Source organism: Podarcis muralis, chromosome 2 (assembly GCF_964188315.1).
Source record: "Podarcis muralis chromosome 2, rPodMur119.hap1.1, whole genome shotgun sequence".
Lineage (NCBI taxonomy): Eukaryota > Metazoa > Chordata > Lepidosauria > Squamata > Lacertidae > Podarcis > Podarcis muralis.
This window is the reverse complement of record NC_135656.1, coordinates 18,757,657-18,783,935: the sequence shown is the minus strand read 5'-3', so window position 1 is coordinate 18,783,935 and position 26,279 is coordinate 18,757,657. Positions and strand designations below refer to the sequence as shown.

Sequence of the window (26,279 nt, the reverse complement as noted above, 5' to 3'; positions counted from 1 at the left end):
ACAGGGATAAATGCACACCTGTGTTTTGAGGGCCAAACCAGGCAAAATGGAGAGAGTTCTATGATCTGGGTTCTATGGTGTGGGGGAAGGATTGACTTCAGAACAGTGGCTGGGTTAGAGGTCGGAATCCGATGGTGTAGGGGGCAGTATTTAACCCTTGCCACCTGCAGCATTTTCCTGATCTAAATTGCCCTCGCCTTACTGCTTTTTCTGTCTCACAGTAGAAGGCACACCGCGTTTCTTTTTTCAGACACATTTTATTATTCCTATTAAAACACATTTCTTCCAAAGTTACTATACAGCTTTGTCCACTGCCATAATATCACAGAACGATCATGCCGATCCTCAATCACTGTCATGTTGGCTCGCCTAACAGGCCCAATAGGAACCCAGCTACTGATGTGGTTTAGAGTGGTACCTCGGGTTACATACGCTTCAGGTTAAAAACGCTTCAGGTTACAGACTCCGCTAACCCAGAAATAGTACCTCAGGTTAATAACTTTGCTTCAGGATGAGAGCAGAAATTGTGCTCCGGTGGTGCAGTGGCAGCAGGAGGCCCCATTAGCTAAAGTGGTGCTTCAGGTTAAGAACAGTTTCAGGTTAAGAACAGACCTCTGGAACGAATTAAGTACTTAACCCGAGGTACCACTGTACTGGACATTGCAAGGTAACCACACTAATTAACCCTAGAGATTGAGGGATGGATCATCGGAGTAAGGGAAGCTGCCTTATACTGAACCATCCCCATATATCGCCCAAAACCACTTCAAAGTGCATATCGTGACATCGGTTTTTTATATTTTGACCTGGCAATATATTGCACATCATGACGTGTGCCAAGACTGGGCAATATATTGTCCAAAACTGGTTTCAACTCCATATCATGATATTGCTTTCATTTCTGACCTGGCAATCTATTGTAAATCATGACATATATGTGTGTGCTATGCAAAAAAACACAATGTGGGGGAAACCGTGAAGCCAGCCAGCGCATCTATGTAGCTCCATCCTCATTTCAAACATTGTGATACAGTGGTACCTCGGGTTAAGTATACTTAATTCGTTCCAGAGGTCCGTTCTTAACCTGAAACTGTTCTTAACCTGAGGTACCACTTTAGCTAATGGGGCCTCCCGCTGCTGCTGCGTGATTTCTATTCTCACCCTGAAGCAAAGTTCTTAACTCGAGGTACTATTTCTGGGTTGGCAGAGTCTGTAACCTGAAGTGTCTGTAACCTGAAGCGTCTGTAACCTGAGATGTTTAGCTGGTGATACATCCCAATGTTGAAAACCAGGTACAGTCGTACCTCAGAAGTCAAACGCCTTGCGCCTCAAATGTTTTGGCTCCCAAACGCCGCAAACCCAGAAGTGAGTGTTCTGGTTTGCGAATGTTCTTTGGAACCCAAACGTCCGACATGGCTTCCATGGCTCCCGATTGGTTTCTTACTAATGTTTTGGAAGTCAAACAGACTTCCGGAACGGATTCCATTTGACTTCCGAGGCACAACTCTATTGCCCAGCCCTATTCTCAGGACGGAGGGACGCGGGTGGCGTTGTGGGTAAAAGCCTCAGCGCCTAGGGCTTGCCGATCGAAAGGTCGGCGGTTCAAATCCCTGCGGCGGGGTGCGCTCCCGTTGTTCAGTCCCAGCGCCTGCCAACCTAGCAGTTCGAAAGCACCCCCGGGTGCAAGTAGATAAATAGGGACCGCTTACTGGCGGGAAGGTAAACGGCGTTCCGTGTGCTGTGCTGGCTTGCCAGATGCAGCTTTGTCACGCTGGCCACATGACCCGGAAGTGTCTCCGGACAGCGCTGGCCCCCGGCCTCTTGAGTGAGATGGGCGCACAACCCTAGAGTCTGTCAAGACTGGCCCGTACGGGCAGGGGTACCTTTACCTTTACCTATTCTCAGGACTCCTGACAAACTATAGTTTCCACGATTTTCTGGGGGAAAGCCATGGTCGTTTAAAGTGGTGTCATATTGTTTTCAATGTATGTCACGAATGTGGCCGTTATTAATTCAGCACAATCAACCTATATGCTAATAGCAGGTATCACATCTCTAAGTGCTGATCCTCACAAAGCCAAAATACTTCACAAGAGAAGAGGTACCAGAAGACTTGGGGGAACCTCGGAGTTAGAAGAAGTATTAAAAAAAGCTTGGGGGGAGCAGAACCCCCCCCCAAATAAAACAGTCCGTGGGGGATTGATGCATGCTCACTTGCCATTGCAAGCTAACACCTATGCATGCCTCTCTGAAATGAACAGTTCTTGCATATTTCCTATTCATTTCTCTCTGTGTTGTTGTTTTTTGTGAGGGATGTTGTTGTTCCGCGCCAGTCAATTCCAGCGACTTGTGCCAAAAAGGTGCCTCAAATGGGTCTACTCTGGAGCAAGCAGACTGAGGGGGCATGCACATGTTTATAATTGAACAAACAAACAAACACAGTGACCGTTGCCATTTCCCCTTCGCCCCCCAAAAACATTTGAGGGCAAATATAATTAATTGCAATTTTACGGCAAACATTAGGCCTCAACCTTCTAAGTCAAAAAAGGGTTTCCCTCCCTCCCTCCCTCCCTCTCTCCTCCAGTCTTTCTGAGCTTGTGCATTCAGCAATTTTCCTTCCCTTGCCCCAGGAGAATCTATTTTTAAATTTGCCTAAATGTATTCTACATCTCCTTTTGATCTAAACTGCAGCTTCTCGCAACCCAGAGAGGGAGGAAGGGAAGCAAGGAGCAAGGAAATCTTTATTCTTTTCTCTCCCGCCCCCCCAATCTCGATCGGCACGGCATATACAACCCGGACTGCAGCTGAACTTTCCCATTCTGCTCTGCATTTCACTCCAAGGCCGGTCGCGGCAGGGACACGGGCTAAGGGATATGCCTTGCTCTGCGCTGTTCCAGATAAAGTCATGCTCTGCACAGCGTTCTGCCATGTGCCTCGAGCACATGGTGGTTCCGGCTACAAACCAACGTTGCTGTGGTTTTTCTCCTCCTTCCTCCGATGTGAAAATGCAGAGCTCTAGAAAAGACCTGCTTGACGGATTAGCCGCCTCTCCGCCTGCACGACCCATGTGCGGAGGCCAAGGCTAAGGGAGTTTGCAGCAAAACGACACTCTCCAACCTGCAGACTCGTGAAAGCAGCACACAAGGGTCGTTTACATGTCATACAGCTCTGGAACAGTGTTATAAACTCAGATATATAAGCTAGGTGTCAAACGGCTCCTTAAACCATGGTTACAGTCACCAAAAAGGAATGTCTAGTTGCCATTTTTGGACAAGTCTTATTTTTCAAAGGACGGACTGACTGTGACATCTGGCTAGTTCACATGACAACCTTGAGCTAGGTTAAGCACTTTGAGAACTTAAGGAAGAAAAGTCACTTAATCCAGGGACAGTCCAGATAGATAATGGCCACTTCCGATGGTGACTGCTCCTGCTCAGGCTCCACAAAAAAAGGGAATTTGGTTCCAGAAATGCAGCATACCCAGTTCAGATAGTGTAGCACATGTGGGTGCTGTGGTCTAAACCACTGAGCCTCTTGGGCTTGCCGATTGGAAGGTCGGCGGTTCAAATCCCTGTGACAGAGTGAGCTCCTGTTGCTCTGTCCCAGCTCCTGCCAACCTAGCAGTTTGAAGGCATGCCAGTGCAAGTAGATAAATAGGTACCGCTGTGGTGGGAAAGTAAATGGCGTTTCCTTGCACTCTGGTACTTTTCACAGTGTTCCATGTGCCAGAAGCAGTTTAGTCATGCTGGCCACATGACCCGGAAAGCTGTCTGTGGACAAACGCCAGCTCCCTCGGGCCTGAAAGCGAGATGAGCGCTGGAACCCCAGAGTCGTTCGTGACTGGACTTAACTGTCAGGGGTCCTTTACCTTTCTACCTTTACATAGTAAGCCTACCATTGGACACAGGGCACTAAAGGATTCTGAAGAAGGCAGGGTGATAATAGAGGACTCTGTGGGCCTATGTGATCATCCCTGAACGGGATGAGTAAGGCCAGACTGAGCCCTTGGAGAACAGCCCTTGGAGAACAGCTGTGGGAAACCTACTCTGTCAGCATAGACAGTACTGGCCTACATGGAGAAACAGTCTGACCTGGTGACCATTGGCAATGATGCTCATGGGAGTTGAGTCCAGCAACATCTCTGGAAGGCCCCACAAGTCCCCCAGCCCTGCTGTACGGTTAACAAGTTTTAAGCTGGGTATTCAGAATAATTCTTCCATCTTTTCAGTGAAGTCAAATAGGACAGTAGACGGGAAGCTACCCTAATACCAGGTCAATCTGTTTCTCCATGTTCTGCCTACTCTGACTGGAAGCTGCACGCCAAGGTGTTTTCACCTGCCAGGGATAGAACCTGGAATCCTTTGGCATTAAAGGAACTGCTCTACCAGTGAATTATTGTCCTTCCTTACCCAGAGGAAGGAAGGTATTCAACGTAGCACTAAGCAGGTCTCTCCACCGGCAAAAGCATTTCTGCTTTGCCGGATGAAACCATCAGTACGAGCAAGAGTAACAAACCATTATCCTTTGTTTATATATATATTTTTAAAATGTATACTCTGCTTTTTGAGGAACTTCCTCCACAAAAGCAGCTTACAATCCTTGGCTTAGCGTTGCATCTGAAAGCAGACAGTGGCTCGTTTCACTCAAACAGACCACAGAGTAAACTTTTTTTTCACATTGCAAATTGGTTTTTGGTTTTGGTTTTTAAGGGAGAAACTGCAAAGCCCAGTGCACATGCAACACTAATATAGCGTTCATGATTTGCTGCTACTTCTCATATTAGGTCGCTACTTCTCATCCATAGAAAGGAGCAAAGCAGGAGCCATTTGTGCATTCACAATAAACCACTTACCACGGTTTACTGTGGTAAGTGAGCATAGTCAATGATCTTTTAAAAAGTCTTTAGCTAGCTAGAAGCTAATTACATCGTTCAAACAATGACCAACCACAACAGCTGCTCTTGGACAATGTATCCATAGAGCTTCAATTAAAGCCATCATCCAGCAGAAAATTAAAAAAATACCCCCCCCCCTTTTAAAGTAACTTTCTTCTGTGTAAGACAGGGGTAGGCAACCTAAGGTCCAGGGGCCGGATGCGGCCCAATTGCCTTCTCAATCTGGCCTGTGGACAGTCCAGGATTCAGTGTGTTTTTACATGAGTAGAATGTGTCCTTATATTTAAAACACATCTCTGGGTTATTTGTGGGTCATAGGAATTCATTCATTATTATTTTTTCAAAATATAGTCCGGCCCACCACATGGTCTGAGGGACGGTGGACCGGCCAACAGCTGAAAAAGGTTGCTGTTGTAAGACATTCCCTGGCTGCTTACCCATCTGGGAAGCAATGTGAAAATTACTTTTTCTGCAAGGTTCCCATTGCAGCTATTACATGTTATTTTTGCTGCTATTTTGGGGTGTGTGCTTTTTAAGGAATTGCACATGTTTTTCTGCCATTACATTCTCTATGATTTTTTTTTTTTAAATTATAATGTAGTTTTACTTATGCTCTTAAGTATGCTACTTGGCAGCGTATGAAATTCACCAGGCACGTTTTGCACCTGGCGATCTGCCACTTGCGACCAAGTGAAGATGCCAGGGCGCCAGGATAGCACCTGATGTCTCCACCTTTCTGGGGATCCTTGGATCCTGACTGTTTTCCCACACTAGCAACCCATCCTGCAGAATTCTGTTATATTTTATCTGCACAATCAGAATGAATTTCAGGAACCAAAAAGTCACATTGAAAAATACAAATTTCGAGCCATCTGGCCCCAAAATGGCAACGAGGGATTCCATTTTGGGGACCGTAACCCTGGTTTAAGGGACATGGGTGGCGCTGTGGGTTAAACCACAGAGCCTAGGACTTGCCGATCAGAAGGTCGGCGGTTCGAATCCCCACGATGAGGTGAGCTCCCGTTGCTCAGTCCCTGCTCCTGCCAACCTAGCAGTTCGAAAGCACCTCAAAGTGCAAGTAGATAAATAGGTACCGCTCCAGCAGGAAGGTAAATGGTGTTTCCATGCACTGCTCTGGTTCGCCAGAAGTGGCTTAGTCATGCTGGCCACATGACCCGGAAGCTGTACGCCGGCTCCCTCAGCCAATAAAGCGAGATGAGCGCCGCAACCCCAGAGTCGGTCACGACTGGACCTAATGGTCAGGGGTCCCTTTACCTTTAGCCCAAGTTTAAAGAGCCATTTGGTACCTTGCTTATATAACTGAGTTTCTAACACTTGGAGCCTTAACAAGGGACTAACAAGTTCAGTTGATAATGGCACTAAGGATACAGGCTGAAGATCTTCAGAGACGGCTCTGTTGTTGAACCTCCTGCCGTAGGAAGCATCTTCTGTAGGAGTGAGGGTCTTCTCTGCCATAGCCCTACACACCAAGGAACAACCTCACCAAGGAAGCCCAAGTATGGAAGCTAACTTATGAAACCTTCTGTTTTCAGAAAAACTTTTCCTTTTGGCCACTGAAGTGGTACAGTAGACCACACCACTTCAGAAGGTAGGCAAGAGGAACACCGTTTTGAAGTCTCTCCTGTTCTTTTTGCTCTGTACCAATTCACATGACTGGTGAGGATTTATGGTGTGACAACCGTGATTCCCTCACTCCATTCCGCCTGGTCTGATCTGGACTCCATATTTACCATCATCTGTGGTCGTTCCACTGTGGCCTTATACTGAAAGCTCAAATACACCGTTCCAAAAGCAGAGAGCCCCACATGCCCTGGGTGGTCATGTGAATTGGTCCTTGGGAGATTTAGTGGGGCAGAATATGTCACAACTTTAAACTTGCTTCTGTGGGGCTTGTCAGTTCTCAAACGCTAGCATGACTCGCCATCCATGTCTTCAAAATATATTTCTTGAGGACTAGAAACTTTTTTAAAAAAGGAAACACACTACACAAAAGTAACTACACAAAAAGTGCCTCATAGGCACTATGTTTTCTAGCCCTGGAGTACAGTATTTGGCATGTTTCTATCCAAAGACCATTAAGGTTGCCTGAGGGCTTGGCTTACAGAGTTTCCTCTGAGAGTGACGTGAACTACACTTCACAATATTCTGAAAGAATCAGTGTTTGCTTGCTTGCTTGTTTGTATGACTGTGCACAAAGCTTGATTTCCAGAATTAATGTGCTGGAGTTCAGTTCTGTCAGGAAAACAAAGCACCCCTGAATTTGGAAGCTCCCCCCACGTTTCCTCAAGTTGAAGGACTCTCCCTCCCTCTCTAGTTAACTTAGTGATAGAAGAAATGAATTCTGCGCCTGCTCTGGGACACTTTGATTTCGTTTTACTTCATTTGTTCCAGGGTGGAGGCCTCCTATTAAAAACAGATGCCAAGGCCCAGAGGTACAGTAAGCCCTGGCTGTATATCTATGCCATCCGTGCTACATGCATTTCAAGGGAAGTTTTGAGTCGGCGATCCTTGCCTTTAACCCACATGCACAATGTGCTAATTCCGCCCCAGTGTTTTGCGCATGACTGGCCTAATTCTGCCAAGAAAACTCCTCCAAAGCTCAGTGAACTCGGCAGAGGCATTCCGTTCAAATTTGTCGAGCTTTGATCACACAGGCCCTGGGTTTTAAGGTGCTACAGGCGTAGCGGGTTTCATCGCCTGCACCTTTAAAGTTCAAGGGACACAACACACAAACCGGGTTCCCAAAGCAACCCTCTAAGACGACACGGCAGAATGCGTGTGCTTCAGGGTACATCAAGGGTATAATTATCAAAGTGACATCACAGCTTTGCCAACAACACAGGCTGGGGAACGGCACGTTCCCAAGCCCAATAATAACTTCAGAGTTTTGCAGTAAAATAATGAAAAATATATTAGAAAGCCAGCCACAGGGCAAATTTAAAAAGCACAGCCAAACCAGACCCCAAACTGATTTCTATACTCCCCTCTAAAGGAAGCGCTCACATCCGAAGGCTTCTTCTTATCAATTTTTTCTCCAAATCCGGATTTTCAGAACCTTGTGTTCACTTTCAGGAGCCAGATTTAGGAAGCAACCCTATACAAACGTAACCAGGGATTAAGTCCTATTGACTTGCTGCTGCTGCTTCTTTATACTTTATTTACAACATAATCCACAACAAGTCATACATACAAACAAACCCACCACCACTGACAATTCAATTATCGAAAATGAACTCCTATCCCCTTACACAAAGAAAACATAACATAAAAATAAAAGACATCCTTTATCCTGTAAATGGCCTCCTTATTCTTGTATACTGTTTCTTTTATATGTGATTATTAAAAATTTTCCTAATTATGACTTTAAAAACTGCAAAGTCTCCTGTAGAAATTAATCAAAACAAGTCCAGGTGGGGTACCATTTGGTAAAGTATTCTCTGCATTTCCCCCATCCTTTTTGAAATTCTTGTCTCTGTTAATCTGGCCAATTCAGTATAATCCGATAATTTATCCTGCCATTCCTTTTTTGTTGGCACAAATTCTTTTTTCCAATTTCTGGCAATTAAGGTCCTCGCCGCTCCTGTGGCATAAAGGAATATTTTCCGATCCTCTTTTGCTATACCTGTGTCTGTTATTCCTAATAGGAAAGCTTCTGTATTTTTCACAAAGTTATATTTAAACATTTTTTTAAGTTCATCACATACTATATCCCAGAAGCTTTTGGTTTTTTCACAGCTCCACCAGACATGTATAAGTGTCCCGTCTGCTTTACCGCACCTCCAATACAGGTTTGCTTTTGTTTTATACATTTTAGCTATTTTGGCAGGTGTTAAGTACCATCTATAAAACTATTATGGACGCGGGTGGCGCTGTGGGTAAAAGCCTCAGCGCCTAGGGCTTGCCGATCGAAAGGTCGGCGGTTCGAATCCCCGCGGCGGGGTGCGCTCCCGTTGCTCGGTCCCAGCGCCTGCCAACCTAGCAGTTCGAAAGCACCTCCGAGTGCAAGTAGATAAATAGGGACCACTTTATAGCGGGAAGGTAAACGACGTTTCCGTGTGCGGCTCTGGCTCGCCAGAGCAGCGATGTCATGCTGGCCACGTGACCCGGAAGTGTCTCCGGACAGCGCTGGCCCCCAGCCTCTTAAGTGAGATGGGCGCACAACCCTAGAGTCTGTCAAGAGTGGCCCGTACGGGCAGGGGTACCTTTAGACCTTAGATAAAACTATTGACTTACTTCTGTTCCTAACTGCAAGGTAACCCTATGTCTGCCTAAACAGCTCGTTTCTTTTGCACACCTTAAATACATTTTATGGGGTCTATTAGGACACTGTTCTGGAGAGCAGATGAACAGCAAACAACTTCCCAGTTGGAATTTCTGGCCTTCCTTCAAAAGGAGAAACAGAGGTTGCAAAACGTCCGTTCTGTTTATTTAGATACACTCAAATTGTTTTATTTAGGAAGAGGGGTGGAGTGGGGAGTCAAGAAGCACACTCTTAATTTTATGTCGCTGCTCAGCACAATTCCCTGTGATGGAGGAGCAGCTCTGGGGATGCTGAATCTGAATTAAGACCCCTCACCGCAGACGTGCAACAATATTATCCATGCTTCATGCGGTGGCTGATCATGGCATCGACCGTTTTTGTTGCAGAGTAGGCTCTGCCTTGCCTGGTGGAAGACAGACTCGGGTATAAAGGTGAAGGTGGATTTCTTACTTGAAAACAGCAGCCATTATTCGTTAACAGGAGAAGTGAGGAGGGAAGAAGATGGAGAAATATAACTCACAACTCCAGAAGGCCACTGAGCTCGCCACTGCCTTAGTGGCTTTTCAACGCTCAGTACGTGGGTCTTAATTAAAGTCTGTTGCTTATTCTAACAGTTTTGGGCAGCAGGGACACGGGTGGTGCTGTGGTCTAAACCACTGAGCCTAGGGCTTGCCAATCAGAAGGTTGGTGGTTCAAATCCCTGTGACAGGGTGAGCTCCTGTTGCTCAGTCCCTGCTCCTGCCCACCTAGCAGTTCGAAAGCATACCAGCGCGAGTAGATAAAGAGGTACCGCTCCAGCGGGAAGGTAAACGGTGTTTCCGTGCGCTGCTCTGGTTTGCCAGAGTCATGCTGGCCACATGACCCGGAAGCTGTCTGCGGACAAACGCCAGCTCCCTCGGCCTATAGAGAGAGATGAGCGCCAAAACCCCAGAGTCGTCCGCAACTGGACCTAACAGTCAGGGGTACCTTCACCTTTACCTTTATCTTTACATAGCTCTCCAGAACCCTCAGCACAGGTCTTTCCCATTACCTGCTGCTGCAGGGAGCTGGAAACTCGTAGCTCTCTGGATGTTGCTGTGTTGCAAGTTCCATCATCCTTGCCCATTGGCCATGCCGGCTGCATCTCGTGGGGCCCGACAACACCTGTAAGGCCATGAGTTCCCCATCCCTTTACTACTAGGTCCTTTTAACTGAAAGCTGCACCCACTGCCTTGCCTCCAGTAAGCAGTTGTCACACTGAGGTCAACAGGGTGCCTCAATGGCACTTCCCCAACCAGCCGCTGTTGTCCTGGGGTAGCTCAGTTGGTAGAGCTTGAGACTCTTAAGCTCAGAGTCGTGGGTTCAAGTCCCACATTGGGCAAAAGATTCCCCCACATTGCAGGGGGTTGGCTTAGATAATCCTTGTGGTCCCTTCCACCTCTACAATTCTTTTATAACATATTTTATTAAATTTCCCATAAGGTTTCCAATTCATAATATATATTTTTCTTTTGTTCTATCGACTTCCCATCCCATTTCCCATGGTGGTTGTTTTTTTTATTCTATCCCTTTGCTGTACCCTAGCGTCACTGTTTTATTTTTATTTATTTTTATTTGATTTTACAAATATAAAATTATAACAATCCCAATGCTCATCCATATATAGACATAACTCTGAATCTCCCCCACCGCCTTCATGGGTCCTATTGTCAGCATTTACAACTGCATATTATTCTATAATCTATATTTTATATCAATCCATATTGTCCATAATATTTATTACATTACAAGTGAGATTAAAATCCTGCTAATGTTTTCATCTGCTTGCAATGGTCTCTTAAATAGATTTCAATTTTTCCCCATTCTTTTTAAAAGTTTTTTTTGTGTCATCTTTTCCAAGAGGACTAGTTTCACTGTTTTCTATCATAACCACAAGACAATAATCTCTCATTCTGGATGTTGCTCGTAGTTCAAATCCTGCTTGTGAAGTGATCATATTATAATATTTCTTTAAATGGTCTGGAAAAGGCTTCCATTTTTCCATAAAACCAAGTCTATGACTCTATGACCTCCCACAAGCCCCAGACCAGGGCTGGATTTAGGTTTGATGAGGCCCTAAGCTACTGAAGGTAATGGGGCCCTTTATATGTTCAGCTGCCCTTTGTCACAAACAATTGTTGCTGCTTTTTGTGCTGAATATATGCTATATGGTAATTTATGGACCTAATAGGTATCTAAATCCATTTGCACATAACAAAATACGTATTTTATCAAAGTAATTGTTGAATTAATCTTATATTTTGGAAATGTACATCCAGTTGTTTTTTCCCCTTTATTTTTTGGGGGGGCCCCAAGAGAGTGGGGCAGGGGTTTAGGGTGGCGCTGTGGGTAAAAGCCTCAGCGCCTAGGGCTTGCCGATCGAAAGGTCGGCGGTTCGAATCCCCGCGGTGGGGTGCGCTCCCGTTGCTCGGTCCCAGCGCCTGCCAACCTAGCAGTTCGAAAGCACCCCCGGGTGCAAGTAGATAAATAGGGACCGCTTACTGGCAGGAAGGTAAACGGCGTTTCCGTGTGCTGCGCTGGCTCGCCAGATGCAGCTTTGTCACGCTGGCCACGTGACCCGGAAGTGTCTCCGGACAGCGCTGGCCCTCGGCCTCTTGAGTGAGATGGGCGCACAACCCTAGAGTCTGTCAAGACTGGCCCGTACGGGCAGGGGTACCTAAGAGAGTGGGGCCCTAAGCTATAGCTTGTTTAGCTTATACATAAATCCAGGACTGCCCCAGACAACATGGCCAGTGGTCAGAGATGATGGGAACTGCTATCCAACAATGTCCAAAGGACACCACACACTGGCTACCCCTGCGTGCGACTGAACCTCAGGTCCTCTCAACAGGAATTCAGCGCTCTGCCACTGAGCTAGTTTCTACAGTGAGCAGAGCTGAGATTTCCTGAAAGTCAACGTCCAGAATACCAAACCCTCCAAAATCCCGAAGCTCATAAGCGCTACTTGGGTCACTGAGCGGTGAAGAAAATGCACTCTCCATATGCCCCAAAGCCCCTTTCCTTGTTATTGGTCTCGCATGTTGCCGAGCTAAACTGAAAACAACTTTCCTGGACTTAAGCCCTGGTGAGTCAAAGTCAGCCTTGGGCCTTGTTCTTTCAGTATGAGAGGAATCCATGAATATTAAAAAAGAAAACCTGCAACCAGAACAACTTTGCTGAAGGAAAAGTTTATCAGCATGCTTGGAGATTTCCAACGGTGCTGCATGCAGACTTCGGGAGGGTGGGGTGGGACTGGGACCGGGGGGGGGGGGGCTTTGAATGACCAGCCGAGAGCACAAATCACGCGAATGGCTGACCCGTAACAGAGGTTGCAAATTAACTCTGACAGGTGATCATTAAAAAGTTGGCAGTCTCCCGAAACAGCAGAAGATTGCCGTTCTAATCATTTGCCCTCCCCTGCGACACGGATTGGTGCATGTGGCTTGTGTTAGAGAGCTGATTCAAATGTCCAGCAAGGCAACTGGTAGAGTCCTCCCAACTTGTTGAGCAGTGTGGAAGTTGGTTATCTGAATGTTTCTCCCTGTACCTTGAAAGAACAGACATGCCAAAGGGGCCCAGCCGGGCCTTTCAGCAAAACCTTCTCTCCCCTTATGTTTGAGGCTCAATTTTACCTAGACAGCCTTATGCTGCTGAGGACCCCAATACAGTGGTACCTTGGTTCTCAAACTTAATCCGTTCCGGAAGTCCGTTCCAAAACCAAAGCGTTCCAAAACCAAGGTGCGCTTTCCCACAGAAAGTAATGCAAAACGGATTAATCCGTTCCAGATTTTTAAAAACAACCCCTAATACAGCAATTTAACATGGATTTTACTATCTAACAAGACCACTGATCCATAAAATGAAAGCAATAAACAATGTACTGCAGTCACACAATCAATCAATAGCTTGAACTGGGTTCCACACAGTCACAAAAACAAAACAAAAAGAGCCGCAAAAACAAAAACGCAAAATAAATAGCAAAAACCGACAGACCTCAGCGTAACACTCAAAACAGAAGTGTGGCACTCAAATTGGAAGTGTTTCACTCAAATCGGAAGCGTAACACTCAAAACAGAAGTGTAGCACTCAAATCAGAAGCACAACACTCAAAATGGACCGCATTTGGCTTCCTTCCAGGTTTGCTGTGTTTGGGTTCCAAGTTGTTTGAGTAACAAGGCGTTTGAGAACCAAGGTACCACTGTACCTCAAGGATGACTTTTCCCCACATAAACCAAACAACACCTTGCAATAATAATCTGAAGCCCTTCTGTGTGTTCCCCCTACGATGAGATGCAGAGTGTGCGCCTTCTCAGTGGTGGCTCCCTGCTTAGGTACCGCTCTCCCCAGGAAGGCTTGTCTGGCACCATCATTATGTATCTTTCAGTACCAAGCAAAAACGTTTCTTTTCAGCCAGGCCTGAGGTTTTTATCTGTGGCTTCCTTCAGTGTGTATGATATTTTAGTTCTGAGATATATATATATATAGGAAAGTTCTTTTTTAGCTTTTGCTCTCCTTTAGTTCTATATGAGCTTTGATGCACGTTCTGTTATTTGTAAGTCACTCTGAGTTACCTTTTGCGCGCGCACACACACACACACACACAAATAGCTGAGGGCTAAACCACATGCCTTTCTAAACATTTTAATCGGCTCTCGGAAACAAACTGTCGAATTTTTGTGGCCTTTTCAAATACGCACGCAGATTGAACACACCTTTGAAACAAAGAAGCACGGAGACTTTTCTCCTTTTCTCAGGGCTGACCTACATAGCACAAGAGGTGAACTTCTGCTGGAGGTTGTGGTAGGCATTTACAGGGAACAATCAACAGGTTGCTCAGCCGTTCCTATGCCACTTAAGGATCCATTGGAAAAGGTCCTTTTGGTCCAAGGACTGTAGCAGAATCATAGAATCTTCGAGTTGGAAGGAACTCCAAGGGTGATCTCGTCCAACCCCCTTGCAATGCAGGGATCTCAGCTAAAGCATCCATGACAGATGGTCAGCCAACCTCTGCTTAGGGACCTCCAAGGAAGGACAGTTCACCACCTCTCGTGGGAGTCTGTTCCACTGTCGAACAGCTCTTACTGCCAGGAAGTTTAGGACTCTCCTTTCTTGTAACTTGAAGACATTAGTTTGGATCCTACCCTCCAGAGCAGCTTGCTCCATCTTCCATGTGACAGCCCTTGAGATATCTGAAGATGGCTATCATATCTCCTCTCAGTCTCCTCTTTTCCAAGCTGAACATACCCAGCTCCTTCAACCACTTCTCATAAGGCTTAGTTTCCAGACCCCATATCATCTCTGTTGCCCTCCTCTGCGCATGTTCTAGCTTGTCAACATCCTTCTTAAATTATGGTGCCCAGAGTATTCCAAGTGTCTGACCAAGCCAGAATAGAGTGGCCCTATGACTTCCCTTGATCTAGACAAGCCTTTCTCAACCTGTGGGTCCCCAGATGTTGTTGAACGACAACTCCCATCACCCCTAGCTAGCAAGGCCAGAGCTCAGGGATGATGGGAGTTGTAGTCCAACAACATCTGGGGACCCACAGGTTGAGAACCGCTGATCTAGACACTACACTACTGTTGATGTAACCTAGACTAGTGTTAGCTTTTTTTTTGCTACTGCATCACACTGTTGACTCATGTTAAGCCTGTGGTCCACCAAGACCCCTAAACCCTTTCCACATGTACTGCTAGTAAGCCCAGCTGGAGGAAACCTGGCAATGGAAGTTGAGAATCAGCAAGACCCAGGAACACTTAAGCACATCTGTCCCATTGAGCGATTTCTTCCCAAGCAAATTTGAATTGGGGAGCATGTAGCTCAGGAAGTCTTAATAACGTTTTCTATCAACACTCCTTCACACACACAAACTTTTTATTTATACATCTAAAAAAGCAACAGTGTGACCCATTCACACTTGTGGTGCATGTAACTGTGTCAGTAAGTCCAGATTGGCTGTGGTCCTCTGCCATGCGCACGTGTGGTACAAAACACACATTTTTATTCCGTGGGCATGACACCGCAAGCAGCCTTTGGAGGCCAAGCGAAACTACATAAACCGCAAAGTGCAGCCTTTTCAACTCAAGGTAGCCACTTGGGAGCCATTTCACACATGCGTTCAGATCACTGGTTTGCTCAACACTTGACGACACTTAAGGGAAAGTCCTCCATCAGAGTCAACTTCATTCAAAACACAAGTTTTATCTGTGATGGCACACAAGTCATCAAGCAATGCTATGACATTAGGCCCTGTTTTCAGAAGAACAAAACTAACCACAGGATAAAAACAACGCCAAGTTAGTGGCAGAAGAACCAAGCACAGTTCTAGCTTTTCACGGACAAGAAACATGTTTTTATAGGTTCCTCAGGAGGAGGTTTGCACCATGTTCCACTCCCAACGCTGGTCATTCTGTTTATTTATCTGGACTTCTTATCTCATGCTTTTGAAAACAGTCTCGGATTTGAAGCCTGTCCCAGGATAGGTGAGAGAGGAGCAGTTCCTGCTCCAGGAAACTGTGTCTGGCTCCAAATAAACACATTTGCGTGTGCAAGTTTGCCCAATGCACACATTTTTGCAACGCGATTTCCACGAAGATAATGCTTCAGTAACAGATGTGTTTATCTGCACACTTTAACCCATGCTTGTACACATTACTTGCCCGGAGAAACAAAATTCGGAAAAGTGCACATTTCGAAGGATGGTTAAATTTCAGTTAGCATATTGTTTCAGAAAGTGAATCCTTACTTCCGAGTAAGGATTCCTAGGGTCGTGCTAGAAGGCCCACTATATTCAGTGAAGCTTATTCCCTATGAAGCAAATTTTGAACTCCCCCCTTAATTTGAAACCGCTTCCAGATTGCTTCTCTATTATAAATACTCCCGAGCCGTTTTGCAATTTTCTTTCAGAACTCAGCAGCCCCGGGGCCGTTTACAACACGTTGTTCCGAGCTCACTAAGTGGCTTTTCGAAGTTGTCATGTGAGCACTTCCAGAAGGAAACGTTAGGTGGGGAGGATAACCTTTCAAGGATGAGCCCATTGACAAGGCCTCTGCCAGGGGAAATCCTGCTCACAGATGCCACTCAAGACAGGCCCTATAGATAACTAATCCTTTTACAACAGTTCCATGCAAATGATCTCATAATGCTGCCTGTGCAAATGAGCCCTTGCCAAGAGAACATAAATGCAAGGCTGCTTTTCCAAGGGAGAATCAGCAGGTGGGAGGCAGGCCGGCGCAACCCTCTCCTGCTAATACCCACCAATTCCCCATTGCACATCCTTCCCCTAGCACTTTTAACTCACAGCAGGGCTTGCTTCCAGTTTCACAGCCCAGCTGCAGGGCAGGGAGCTGCCGAAGGAAAGAATCGGGAATCGGCCAAGCTATTCCCCACTCCCATTCGCTGTATCAGGAAAACGCCAGTTAGGAAAGCTTGCTTTTCTCACAACATCAGCCCCCAATGAGGCCCCACAGTCCCTTGTTTTGGAAATCCAGACTCGTGGCTCTCTCCTCGCAAGCCAGGTCCTTGGCATAATCACAGCGAAAAACAACAACACCTCACTAATATAAGCCCTTGCTGGCACATGTTGCTGGTGGAGCAGCCAGATGCTGCTTTTTGCAGGTTGCAAAAGAAAAGGGGGATAAAATCCAAGCCAGAAATTTCATATCCTTATCAAGATCCATTAAATCTCAAACCGTTTTTATTTTCTAGGCTAATGTGCAATAGGAAACTGAATAGTTAGATGACTTTCTCCTACGGAAAGCAAATGAGGACTTGGTTGCTAAAAATATAGCAAGTTCCGCTTGCCTGCAAAAGCCTTACATGGAAGATGCAGATTTCATGATGTTTTCTGTGTTTGACAGTAGCTCCTTTTAGGAGTTCTTTCCCACTGATGGAGAACCCATCGTTCGAAAGCCCTGGGGCGGGAATCTAGAATTTCATCCATTTTAAGTCGTGACCGACAGGCCAGTCTCGACGCAAAAGAACAAATGGATACAAACCTGGCGCCAGAAATGGCAAAATGAATAAGTAAATAATAGTGGAGGGTGGGGGAGCATTTCAGCCTCCCTGGTCACCCCAGAACTGACTTTAGCAGCCATCTTTCAACAAAGAAACTTCAAATGGGAAAACACAGCTTGAAACCACAGAATTGCAAATCATCAAGAGATTTGGTGCCATCCACTTGTAGATTGAATCAAAGGATTTTTATCACCCTGTATGTGTTGATTGGCTTACCAATGTTGGGGTTTCTGTGTTATAAACAACAACTGGGTCTGGGTTTTGTTTTGAAGAAACGCAATTCTCACAGCCTGCACTTTTCTGCATTTCATTTCCTGCTCACTTCAGCTACATTTCTCTCCTTCCACCCCACCCTAGAAACAACCAGGAATGCATATGTATGTATTTGCAACTCAGGATAACACTTCATAACATTTGGTGAAGGGGACTGCGGTCCACAAAAGCTCGCGCCGTAATAAAACTGTTGCAGCAAAAACAGCAGTTTTTAAATCTGGAGGGCCATGTCTGAATGGGAATTGGAACCCCTCGTGTTCTTCCTGGACCAAAGCACAGTACATTTCCGAGCACAGTTCAAGGTGTTGGTGCTGACCTTTAAAGCCCTAAATGGCCTCGGCCCAGTATACCTGAAGGAGCGTCTCCACCCCCATTGTTCAGCCTGGACACTAAGGTCCAGCTCCAAGGACCTTCTAGCAGTTCCCTTACTGCAAGAAGTGAGGTTACAGGGTACCAGGCAGATGGCCTTCTCGGTAGTGGCACCCACCCTGTGGAACGCCCTCCTATCAGATGTCAAGGAAATAAACAGCTACCTGGCTTTTAGAGGACATCTGAAGGCAGCCCTGTACAGGGAAACTTTTTAATGTGTGATTTCAGGGCTTGTTTTCAACTGGAACTCACTTGGACTCTATTCCGGCACCTCTCAGGTGGGTGCCACTGCTATCATAGAAGAATAAGGGAGGTGTTCATGGTGAGTTCTGGCACTTCTTTTTCTAGAAAATAGCACTGTGTGATGTTTTACAGTAAAACCTTGGTTGTTGAACGTAATCTGTTGCAGCAAACCGTTCAACTTCCGAAATGTTCAACAACCAAGGCGCAGCTTCTGATTGGCTGCAAGAGCTTCTTGCACTCAAGAGGAAGCCGTGTTGGACGTTCGGGTTCCAAAAAAAAATTCAAAAACCGGAGCATTTACTTCCAGGTTTTCAGCGTTCGGGAGCCGAAACGTACGATAACGGAGGCGTTCAGGAACTGCTGTATTATGTTTTTATGTATGTTGGAAGCCCCCCAGTGTGGCTGATGCAACTCAGTCCAATGGGCAGGATGTTGCTATCCTTATTATGGTTATTTTATAAAGGTTACTGAGATGGCACGGGAAGTAGCTGCTGGAAAAGCAAACCTTGTTGCTAGCAACATACAAACTGGCCACAGAAATAAACCTCCTTGAATATGCTGGAACTTTATTCCAAATTAAGTAAGTTCATGATCAGGGTATGTTGTGTGCAAGGCTTTTTTTCCTGCTGGAACTCCTTTTCTAGAAAAATAGCACTGGTTGTGTGGAATTCACGATCAATGGGTGGGGTGTGGGGATGTAAGACATGGGGTGGGAAGAAGTTCTGGGAGAGGGTTGCACTGCCCCTTATATAATGAAGCAAGAGAATGATTTTTAGCACCTATAATGACAAGGTCCCCTGGCCAGACCCCCTCTGGCATGATTTTATATCTCCTCGCAGACATAGATAAGCATGTGACCTGGCATGTAGCACTCTTTGCAACTGCCACTAGGAAAATTAGAGCAAATTATATAGCCAAGATAGCCACCAACTGTAAAGGAGATGAATTTATTTGACCCTATCTACATCAAGCTATATTCTATCTTTATCACCAAACTCCGAATATAATTGCACACTGTATTAATTAACATTATTTTTTAATATGTTAGTGGCCATGTGGTGATTTTAGCTGATACATTTTATTGTTTAATGTCTTAACCTGTATATTAAGGTACTTTTATAGCTCTGTTTAAGGGACGCGGGTGGCGATGTGGCTTAAACCACAGAGCCTAGGACTTGCCGATCAGAAGGTCGGCGGTTCAAATCCCCACGACGGAGTGAGCTCCCGTTACTTGGTCCCAGCTCCTGCCCACCTAGCAGTTCAAAAGCATGTCAAAGTGCAAGTAGATAAATAGGTACCGCTCCGGCAGGAAGGTAAACGGCGTTTCCGTGCGCTGCTCTGGTTCGCCAGAAGCGGCTTAGTCATGCTGGCCACATGACCCGGAAGCTGTACACCAGCTCCCTCGGCCAATAAAGCAAGATGAGCGCCGCAACCCCAGAGTCAGCCACGACTGGACCTAATGGTCAGGGGTCCCTTTACCTTTATAGCTCTGTTTAGAGTAGGTAATGTCTTGATAATATAAATGTTCTGAATTTTTGTATTAACCCAGCATATTTTCTTTTAATTGTTGAATGATTCTTGTGTACATTGTGGCAGCCTTTGGCTATGTGCAATAAAACTGACTCACTGACTAGGAGGGGGTTGGTTGTTGAGGCACAACAGCCCCTAGTGTGTATGTATGTGCACACACACACTCACACAAAAACACACACAATCATTCTGTTTGTTTGCACTCGAGTCTCCCCAACAAATCTCCTATGGCTGATTTACCTGGCCTGACTGGACTCTGCATGCAGTTCTGAGAAACCATGGTAGGGTGGGCCGACGTGGATGCTCTGCTGCTGAGGTCCATGACGGAAGGTGATGCTGAGGTAGATTGCTGAAGAGCTGGTTGGTGCGGGCTGTGGTCATGCTGGGCCGGGCTGGGCGGAATGCCGTTCTCCGAGAGAAACTCTTCCAGGTCCATGTATTCCAACTGGAAAGTGTCGCCATCGTAGGGAAGGGTCTTGTCCCATAATGTAGGACCCAGGAAAGCGGACTGTGGGACCATAGCATTGGTATTGTCCTCATCCAGCTTTTTCTCTTTGTCTTTTTCTTTATAAAATGCTGAAAGGGAAAGAAAGAGAAAGAGAGAGGGGGCAGAGAGGGGGCGAAAAGTCAGTACGTCCACAGAGGAGTTTGTTTGTTTGTTTCCTTGCTTTATAGGAAAACGACCACAGCAACCCTAAGAGTCGGTTCTCCTCCTGCAATTACGGCTCTCTCCGTACGGAAAGCTCTACGTTTCGGTATAGGGTTTTGAAGGGCCTGGGATAAATTATTTTCGACTCATTAAATATATGCAGGGTTTCCGCCTCTGTTTCTAATTAGCAATTCATCTGTACACTTGGCTTCGAGCAAACGTCAAGATCCAAACAACACTGCGAGGTTTCATCAGAGCGTTCGCAGCAGAAGACGGAATTGGAGGCGGGGAAAGGGGGAAGCGGGAGAGAGAGATGGTAGAAACGTAGAATCGGAAGGGAGAACAAGGATCATCTAGTCCCAACCCCTTGCAATGCAGAGAGGGAGAGATGCCCCACAAGTTGAGAGTGTCATTTTAGAGGATGAAACTTAATTTTTGCCAATTTATTCAATGAGGGGCGGTCTTAAAATAGTGTGTGTGTGTGTGTGTGTGTGTGTGTGTGTGTGTGTGTATAAGTCAAACCTGCTATTATTTTTGTGATTGGGCAACACTTCGCTTTGCAACTCTACGTCTAATTAAAAAGCACATAAACTGCTCTCGGGAAAACCAAAGAGATTTAATTTTACCTTCTGAAAATGCCAGGTAACGCTAAATGATATAATGATAATGATAATAAAAACTGCAAGTGCGTGACAATCCTTTTTAGTGATTTCCGCGCAATTTTACACACATTTTCCTTCCCAAGCAAAACTAGGCTGTCTTCATTTCAGCAAAACATCTTCTGAATTCCCAAGTCATGTTACAACTTTTTAACACCCCTCGTTTGGGGAATCTGAAAGTTGAAAAATCCAACAGGCCCTTACTCTGCCAGCAAGTTCTCTTGCACAGAGAACACTGAGATGGATCAGAGTCTCGCAGGGTTTCAGTTTATCCCAATAGGGTTTTAACGGGAGAACTTTCGAAGAGCTGAACTTTTAAAGGAGAAATTTGATCCCCCACCCCACTCCTCTCAAAAAACCTAATTGTCTGGCTCTGAAGAATGACCTGAATTGTTTTCTGTTTTACAAAGTTGCGGAGCCTATAGCTCACAAGACATACCATGGTCCCATTGATCGAGACAAATAAATATAATAGCCTCTATCGTCCACAAGAAAGCAGAGTTTACAATATACTAGAATGTCCTGGTGATTAAAAGCACGCAGCACACAGGCAGAAGTGGTCTTTGATTGCAAAGATGTAAACGAGCAAACAAAAGGTTATTTAATGTGGAAGGAAATTGTGTGATTTAAATGAATCTTTCCCAACAAAAAACGGTGGTCGCTGTACTGCATAGGATGCTCCCACACATTGATCTCCCTTGGTTTTTAACTAAACTGCTTTAGCAGCAAGAACAGAGAGCTGGAAAGAAAAGGCTGAAGTCCCCCACTTCTGTATCTACCATTGTCTTGATCTATTCTGCCCCATACACCTAAAACATTTGGGTGTTGGTTTGGGGAGGGGGCGGGTGGTTGTTGTTGCGTTTTGTTCTTCGCAGCTCACATTCGCTTGAAGCCACAAATGCATATGAACTGTTTGCCCCTTAGGACTGAGGAATACAGGTACTTTAGGACTAACAGCTGCCATAATTTAGGTTTTCACTGCTCCGAGTAAAGCCACTGGAGTCAGTGTAGCATAGTGGTTAGATTATCAGACTAGGACCTGGGAGACCAGGGTTCAAGGCCCCACTTGGCCATCAAGTTCACTGGGTGAGCTTGGGCCAGTAACTGCCTCTCAGCCTAACCTACCTCACAGGATTGTTGTGGGGAATAATCGGGGGGGGGGGGACCATGTACACCACCTTAAGCTTTCCCAGAGGAAAAGGCAGGATATAAATTATATATATATATATATATATATATATATATATATATATATACACACACACACACACACACACACACACACACACACAGTGGCGTAGCGTGGGGGGTGCGGGGGGGCCGGCCGCACCGGGCGCAACATCTGGGAGTTAGGGTTAGGGGGCACAAATCCACGGGTTAGGGGCGCAAATCCACGGGTTAGGGGGTGCAAATTACTTGCCTTGCCCCGGGTGCTGACAACCCACGCTACGCCACTGTACATACATACACACATACACACACACACATAAATATATTCACAGCACCCCACAGCTGTGTTTCAGTATAGAAAGAAGAGAGACCTAATCAAGGGTTTCCAACGTATCTTGTAGCTCAGTCTTGACTTCCACATAAACTGGGTTTAAGATTGAGATGCATAAAAAGAGATTTCCTGTCATTATGCTGGATAAAAAAGGCACTATAACAGCCCAAAGATTCAAATAAGCAGAGTTACACATCTACTCAGACATTAGCTCTGTTCAATGGGGCTTACTCCCTGTTGGGTAGAGGATCCTATAGACAGGCTAGACTGCAGCCTAAATTTCTAAGGAAGTTAAGAGCCTCAAAGGACACAGTGGTCAACATATTGATCAATATACAGTGGTACCTCAGGTTACATACACTTCAGGTTACATACGTTTCAGGTTACAGACTCCGCTAACCCAGAAATAGTGCTTCAGGTTAAGAACTTTGCTTTAGGATAAGAACAGAAATTGGGCTCTGGCAGCGCGGTGGCAGCTGGAGGCCCCTTTAGCTAAAGTGGAGCTTCAGGTTAAGAACGAACCTCCAGAACGAATTAAGTACTTAACCTGAGGTACCACTGTATCTTTTTTAAAAAAAGGTTTACATACCCATATATGTTTCTAGGATTTAGGGAAAGAGATCAGCTGTCCACAATTGACCATTTATGATTCGCCATGATCTTGGATTAATTCTGAACTTTCCTTCCAGATACGCTCCCTCTGGAAAAATCATTATAATCTCTGTGTCCTTTTCTTAATTATGGATTTCGTGGATTGCTGTGTGTCACTCGCAAGACCGAATGCTACAGGTCCATGCGCACTTACTTGGGAGTAAGTCCCACTGAACGAAGTGCGACTTGCTCTAAAGGAAGCATTCCTTGGATCAGCCTGCACAGGCGATACTCAAATATCACATGTGGTTATATGAAGCTGTCTAGAAAACTACAGGGAAATACTGAGCGCTGCGCAGTCTGCAACAGCTAAGAAGCCCCATTGCCGTGGCTTCTAATGGAGTGTGCATTGCACCCTCTATGTCAAAACACCACAAACACTCACACTCTTAGAACCTACAAAAGATGTAGAATAAGTCTTTGCTAACGTATTTACAAAAACCTATTGCAGCTTCTTAGTGCAAAGAGGTATTTGGTAAGGGTTCTGTTTTGCTTACATGCAAATTCAGAAGCATAGCTTCCTTTAGAGCAAGTCGCACTTCGTTCAGTGGAACTTACTCCCAAGTAATAGACATTTTGTGTGCCTTCTTCTCTTTAAACTTTAATAATAATAATAATAATCTAACACATAAATCCATTCTCCCACGTGAGAGAAAGACTGAATTTTTAATAGCTGTAATTCTAGGCATGCACTTCCTTGGAACTCGGGTCCACGGAAATCAAAGATTAAGACTTCCAAGAAAAACGATGGCAGGAGCTGATTGATATCTAAAAGCACTAAGACGCCAGCGCCTTAACTTCCCATTTAAATCACCTTCCGAAGTAGTGTTCCAAGTGTGCCTTACAGACAAACAAGGAGAATAATAAAAAAGCAATAAAAATAATAATCAGCTGGCTTACTCTTTAACTACACATGCCATAGTAAACAAATTAAAGTCCAACCCTATGAATGTTTCTATTACAGGAACCCCACGGTTACAGCACAAGCCCAACGCATAGACTCCGGCTGCGCAATTCCTTGGGAGTGAGCGCCCCTAGACCCCAGCTGAGGTTCCAGCTGAGCAAAACTCAGCAGTATTTTCCTGAGAGTAAGCACGGCGCCTCTCAACAAGCAACGGAGTTGTAGGATCCGCAACCTAAAGGAAAGTGCTCCGGCTCCTGCCCGGGGCGCCCGGCGGACGCACCGCGCTCTGCATTGATGCGCAAACTTAAATGTGGGCTTTTGCGCGCTTGCACGAAATGCGCTTTTGCGCGCTGCTGCTGCTGCTTAGCCAGAAGGCAGTCTTTTAAATATATTTGCGCTCTGTACCGTGTGTGTGTGTGTGTGTGTGTGTGTGTGGGTGTGTTTATATATTGGTCCAGAGGAGAGGAGAGGAAGAAGCAAAGAAGCAAGCGGGATAAAGCGGGAGGGGGGACCCTAAAAACCACTACCCCAGCCTTTATTTCCCTTGCCCCCGATCCCCATTTCTCTCACCGTCTTCATGCTGCAACGGTAGCTTGAGCGGGTTTTCCAGCAGAGATTTCAGCACCCCGTAGGTTGGAGGTAGGAAAGTTGGATTCAGAGGCAGAGGTCGAGCCATGGTCCGGATCTCTCGTTCTCGCTGCCCCCAAATTATTCTTTTTCAAACCAAGAATAAGAAAAAGGAGGGAGGACAAGAGGGCGGGCGTGGGTGGGAAACCCCAAATTAGGAGGTAAAAGGAAGAGACTGGGAGGGAAGGGGGGAAGGAAAAAAACCACCCCACTGCTAATAATTTTTCTGAAAAATAAAAACAAAAATCATCAGGGGCTCCTCCTTTTGGCGAAGTTCTAGCCGGCTCCAGACGCTCCGAGGAAATGGGGACGTCCTTTTGCTCGCTTGATCCCCTTTCGCATCAACAACAACAGAGGCAGCAGGAGGAGGGGAGTAAAGGGGGGTGGGGGGAGAGAAAGAGGAAAGAAAAGAAAGAAAAGGAGAGAGGCAACCCTGACAGCCAGGCAGCCAGGCAGCCAACCAACCAAGCTCGCTCGCTCCGCCCAGACCGAGGAGCTGCCGGGGGCCGCCTGCGCCGCGCTCAGAGCAGTTGGCTGTCCATGTGCGGACGCCGACGAGCGTGACGCCCAAGGGCGGCCCTGCGCCCAGGGAGGCGGGGTAAGGGAGGGGCCGGACAGATCGCCGCCCCCGGCCCGCGATCGGATCCCGCTTATACGCCGCCGCCGCCGCCACCCCGGTTGTTCTTCTCGGGCGCTTTTCTCCTCTTCTGCGCCGGAGAAGCGGCGGGAGAAAGGATGGGCGAGAAAGGACTTTTAAAGGCATTGGGGGGGGGGGGGAGGGCACCGGGGAGAAGCTGCAGCTGTAGCTGCATCCAGAGGAAAAGAAAGGATGGGGAAGGGAAAGGTTAAATTCGTTCCGGAGCGCCTGTTTTGCAAGATGCACTTCTGGAAACCGAGAACTGTAGAGTTGGAAGGGAAGCCTGAGCAGTGCTTCCCAAACGCGGGTCTCCAGCTGTTTTTTTGGACTACAATTCCCATCAACCCTGACCACTGGTCCTGCTAGCTAGGGATGGTTGGAGTTGCAGTCTAAAAGCAGCTGGAGACCCAAATTTGGGAAAGACTTAATTCTAATCCAACTCCCTGCAATGCAGGAATATGCAAGGATCGAACCTGGAGCCTTGGGGTTATCAGCACCATGTTCTAACCAAATGAGCTATGCAAGCTTTCTAACTTGGTTGCCCTGTGACAGCTCCATTTAAAAAAACAAAAAACAAAAAACAAAAAAAAAACCGTGTGAGAACAAAACAATTTGCCACATGAGCATGAATGAATTCGCGGCAGATACAACTGCAGTTTAAAAGAGGCAGTGTCAAGAAGGCCGTTCAAAAGTTGGCGTCCTCAGGGCAAGTTCTTGCTCGAGGGGAAAGAATGGTTAGCCATCGTTGTATTTGTTTGCTTGCTTCTTTGGTTCACAGGGCGATTCACAGAAAGAGTCTTGGGAGATTGCAGTGGGCTATTCTTCCTTGCGCATGCCCCCTCCCACAACTCAATGGCAAAGTGCTGGTTCCCTTGGTCCATATAGTGATACCAATCCCACCAACATTTCTCCAATGAAAATTTTGTTCGACTCTCCGTGACCCCATGGACCAGAGCATGCCTTGGAAACTCCCTTTCTTCTCAAAGCTTCTCCTTTTTCATGTCCACAGAGTTTTCTTTTATACAGAA

At 46.1% G+C, this 26,279-nt stretch overlaps 1 protein-coding gene across 2 annotated transcripts in view; it reads right to left on the bottom strand.

Moving 5' to 3' along the window:
- Positions 1 to 25,121, bottom strand: part of HLF (HLF transcription factor, PAR bZIP family member) — a 68,445-nt gene extending 43,324 nt beyond the window's left edge. Inside the window, exons 1-2 of one of the 2 annotated variants that reach the window (XM_028711242.2) lie at positions 24,558 to 25,121; positions 19,864 to 20,199 (exon numbers count right to left, since the gene is read on the bottom strand). In XM_028711242.2, the coding sequence (XP_028567075.1) occupies positions 19,864 to 20,199; positions 24,558 to 24,663 (442 nt within the window). In that variant the 5' untranslated portion in view covers positions 24,664 to 25,121. The remainder of the gene's footprint in view (positions 1 to 19,863; positions 20,200 to 24,557) is intronic. The other variant, XM_028711251.2, reaches the window with a different exon arrangement.
- Positions 25,122 to 26,279: the final 1,158 nt, after the last annotated feature.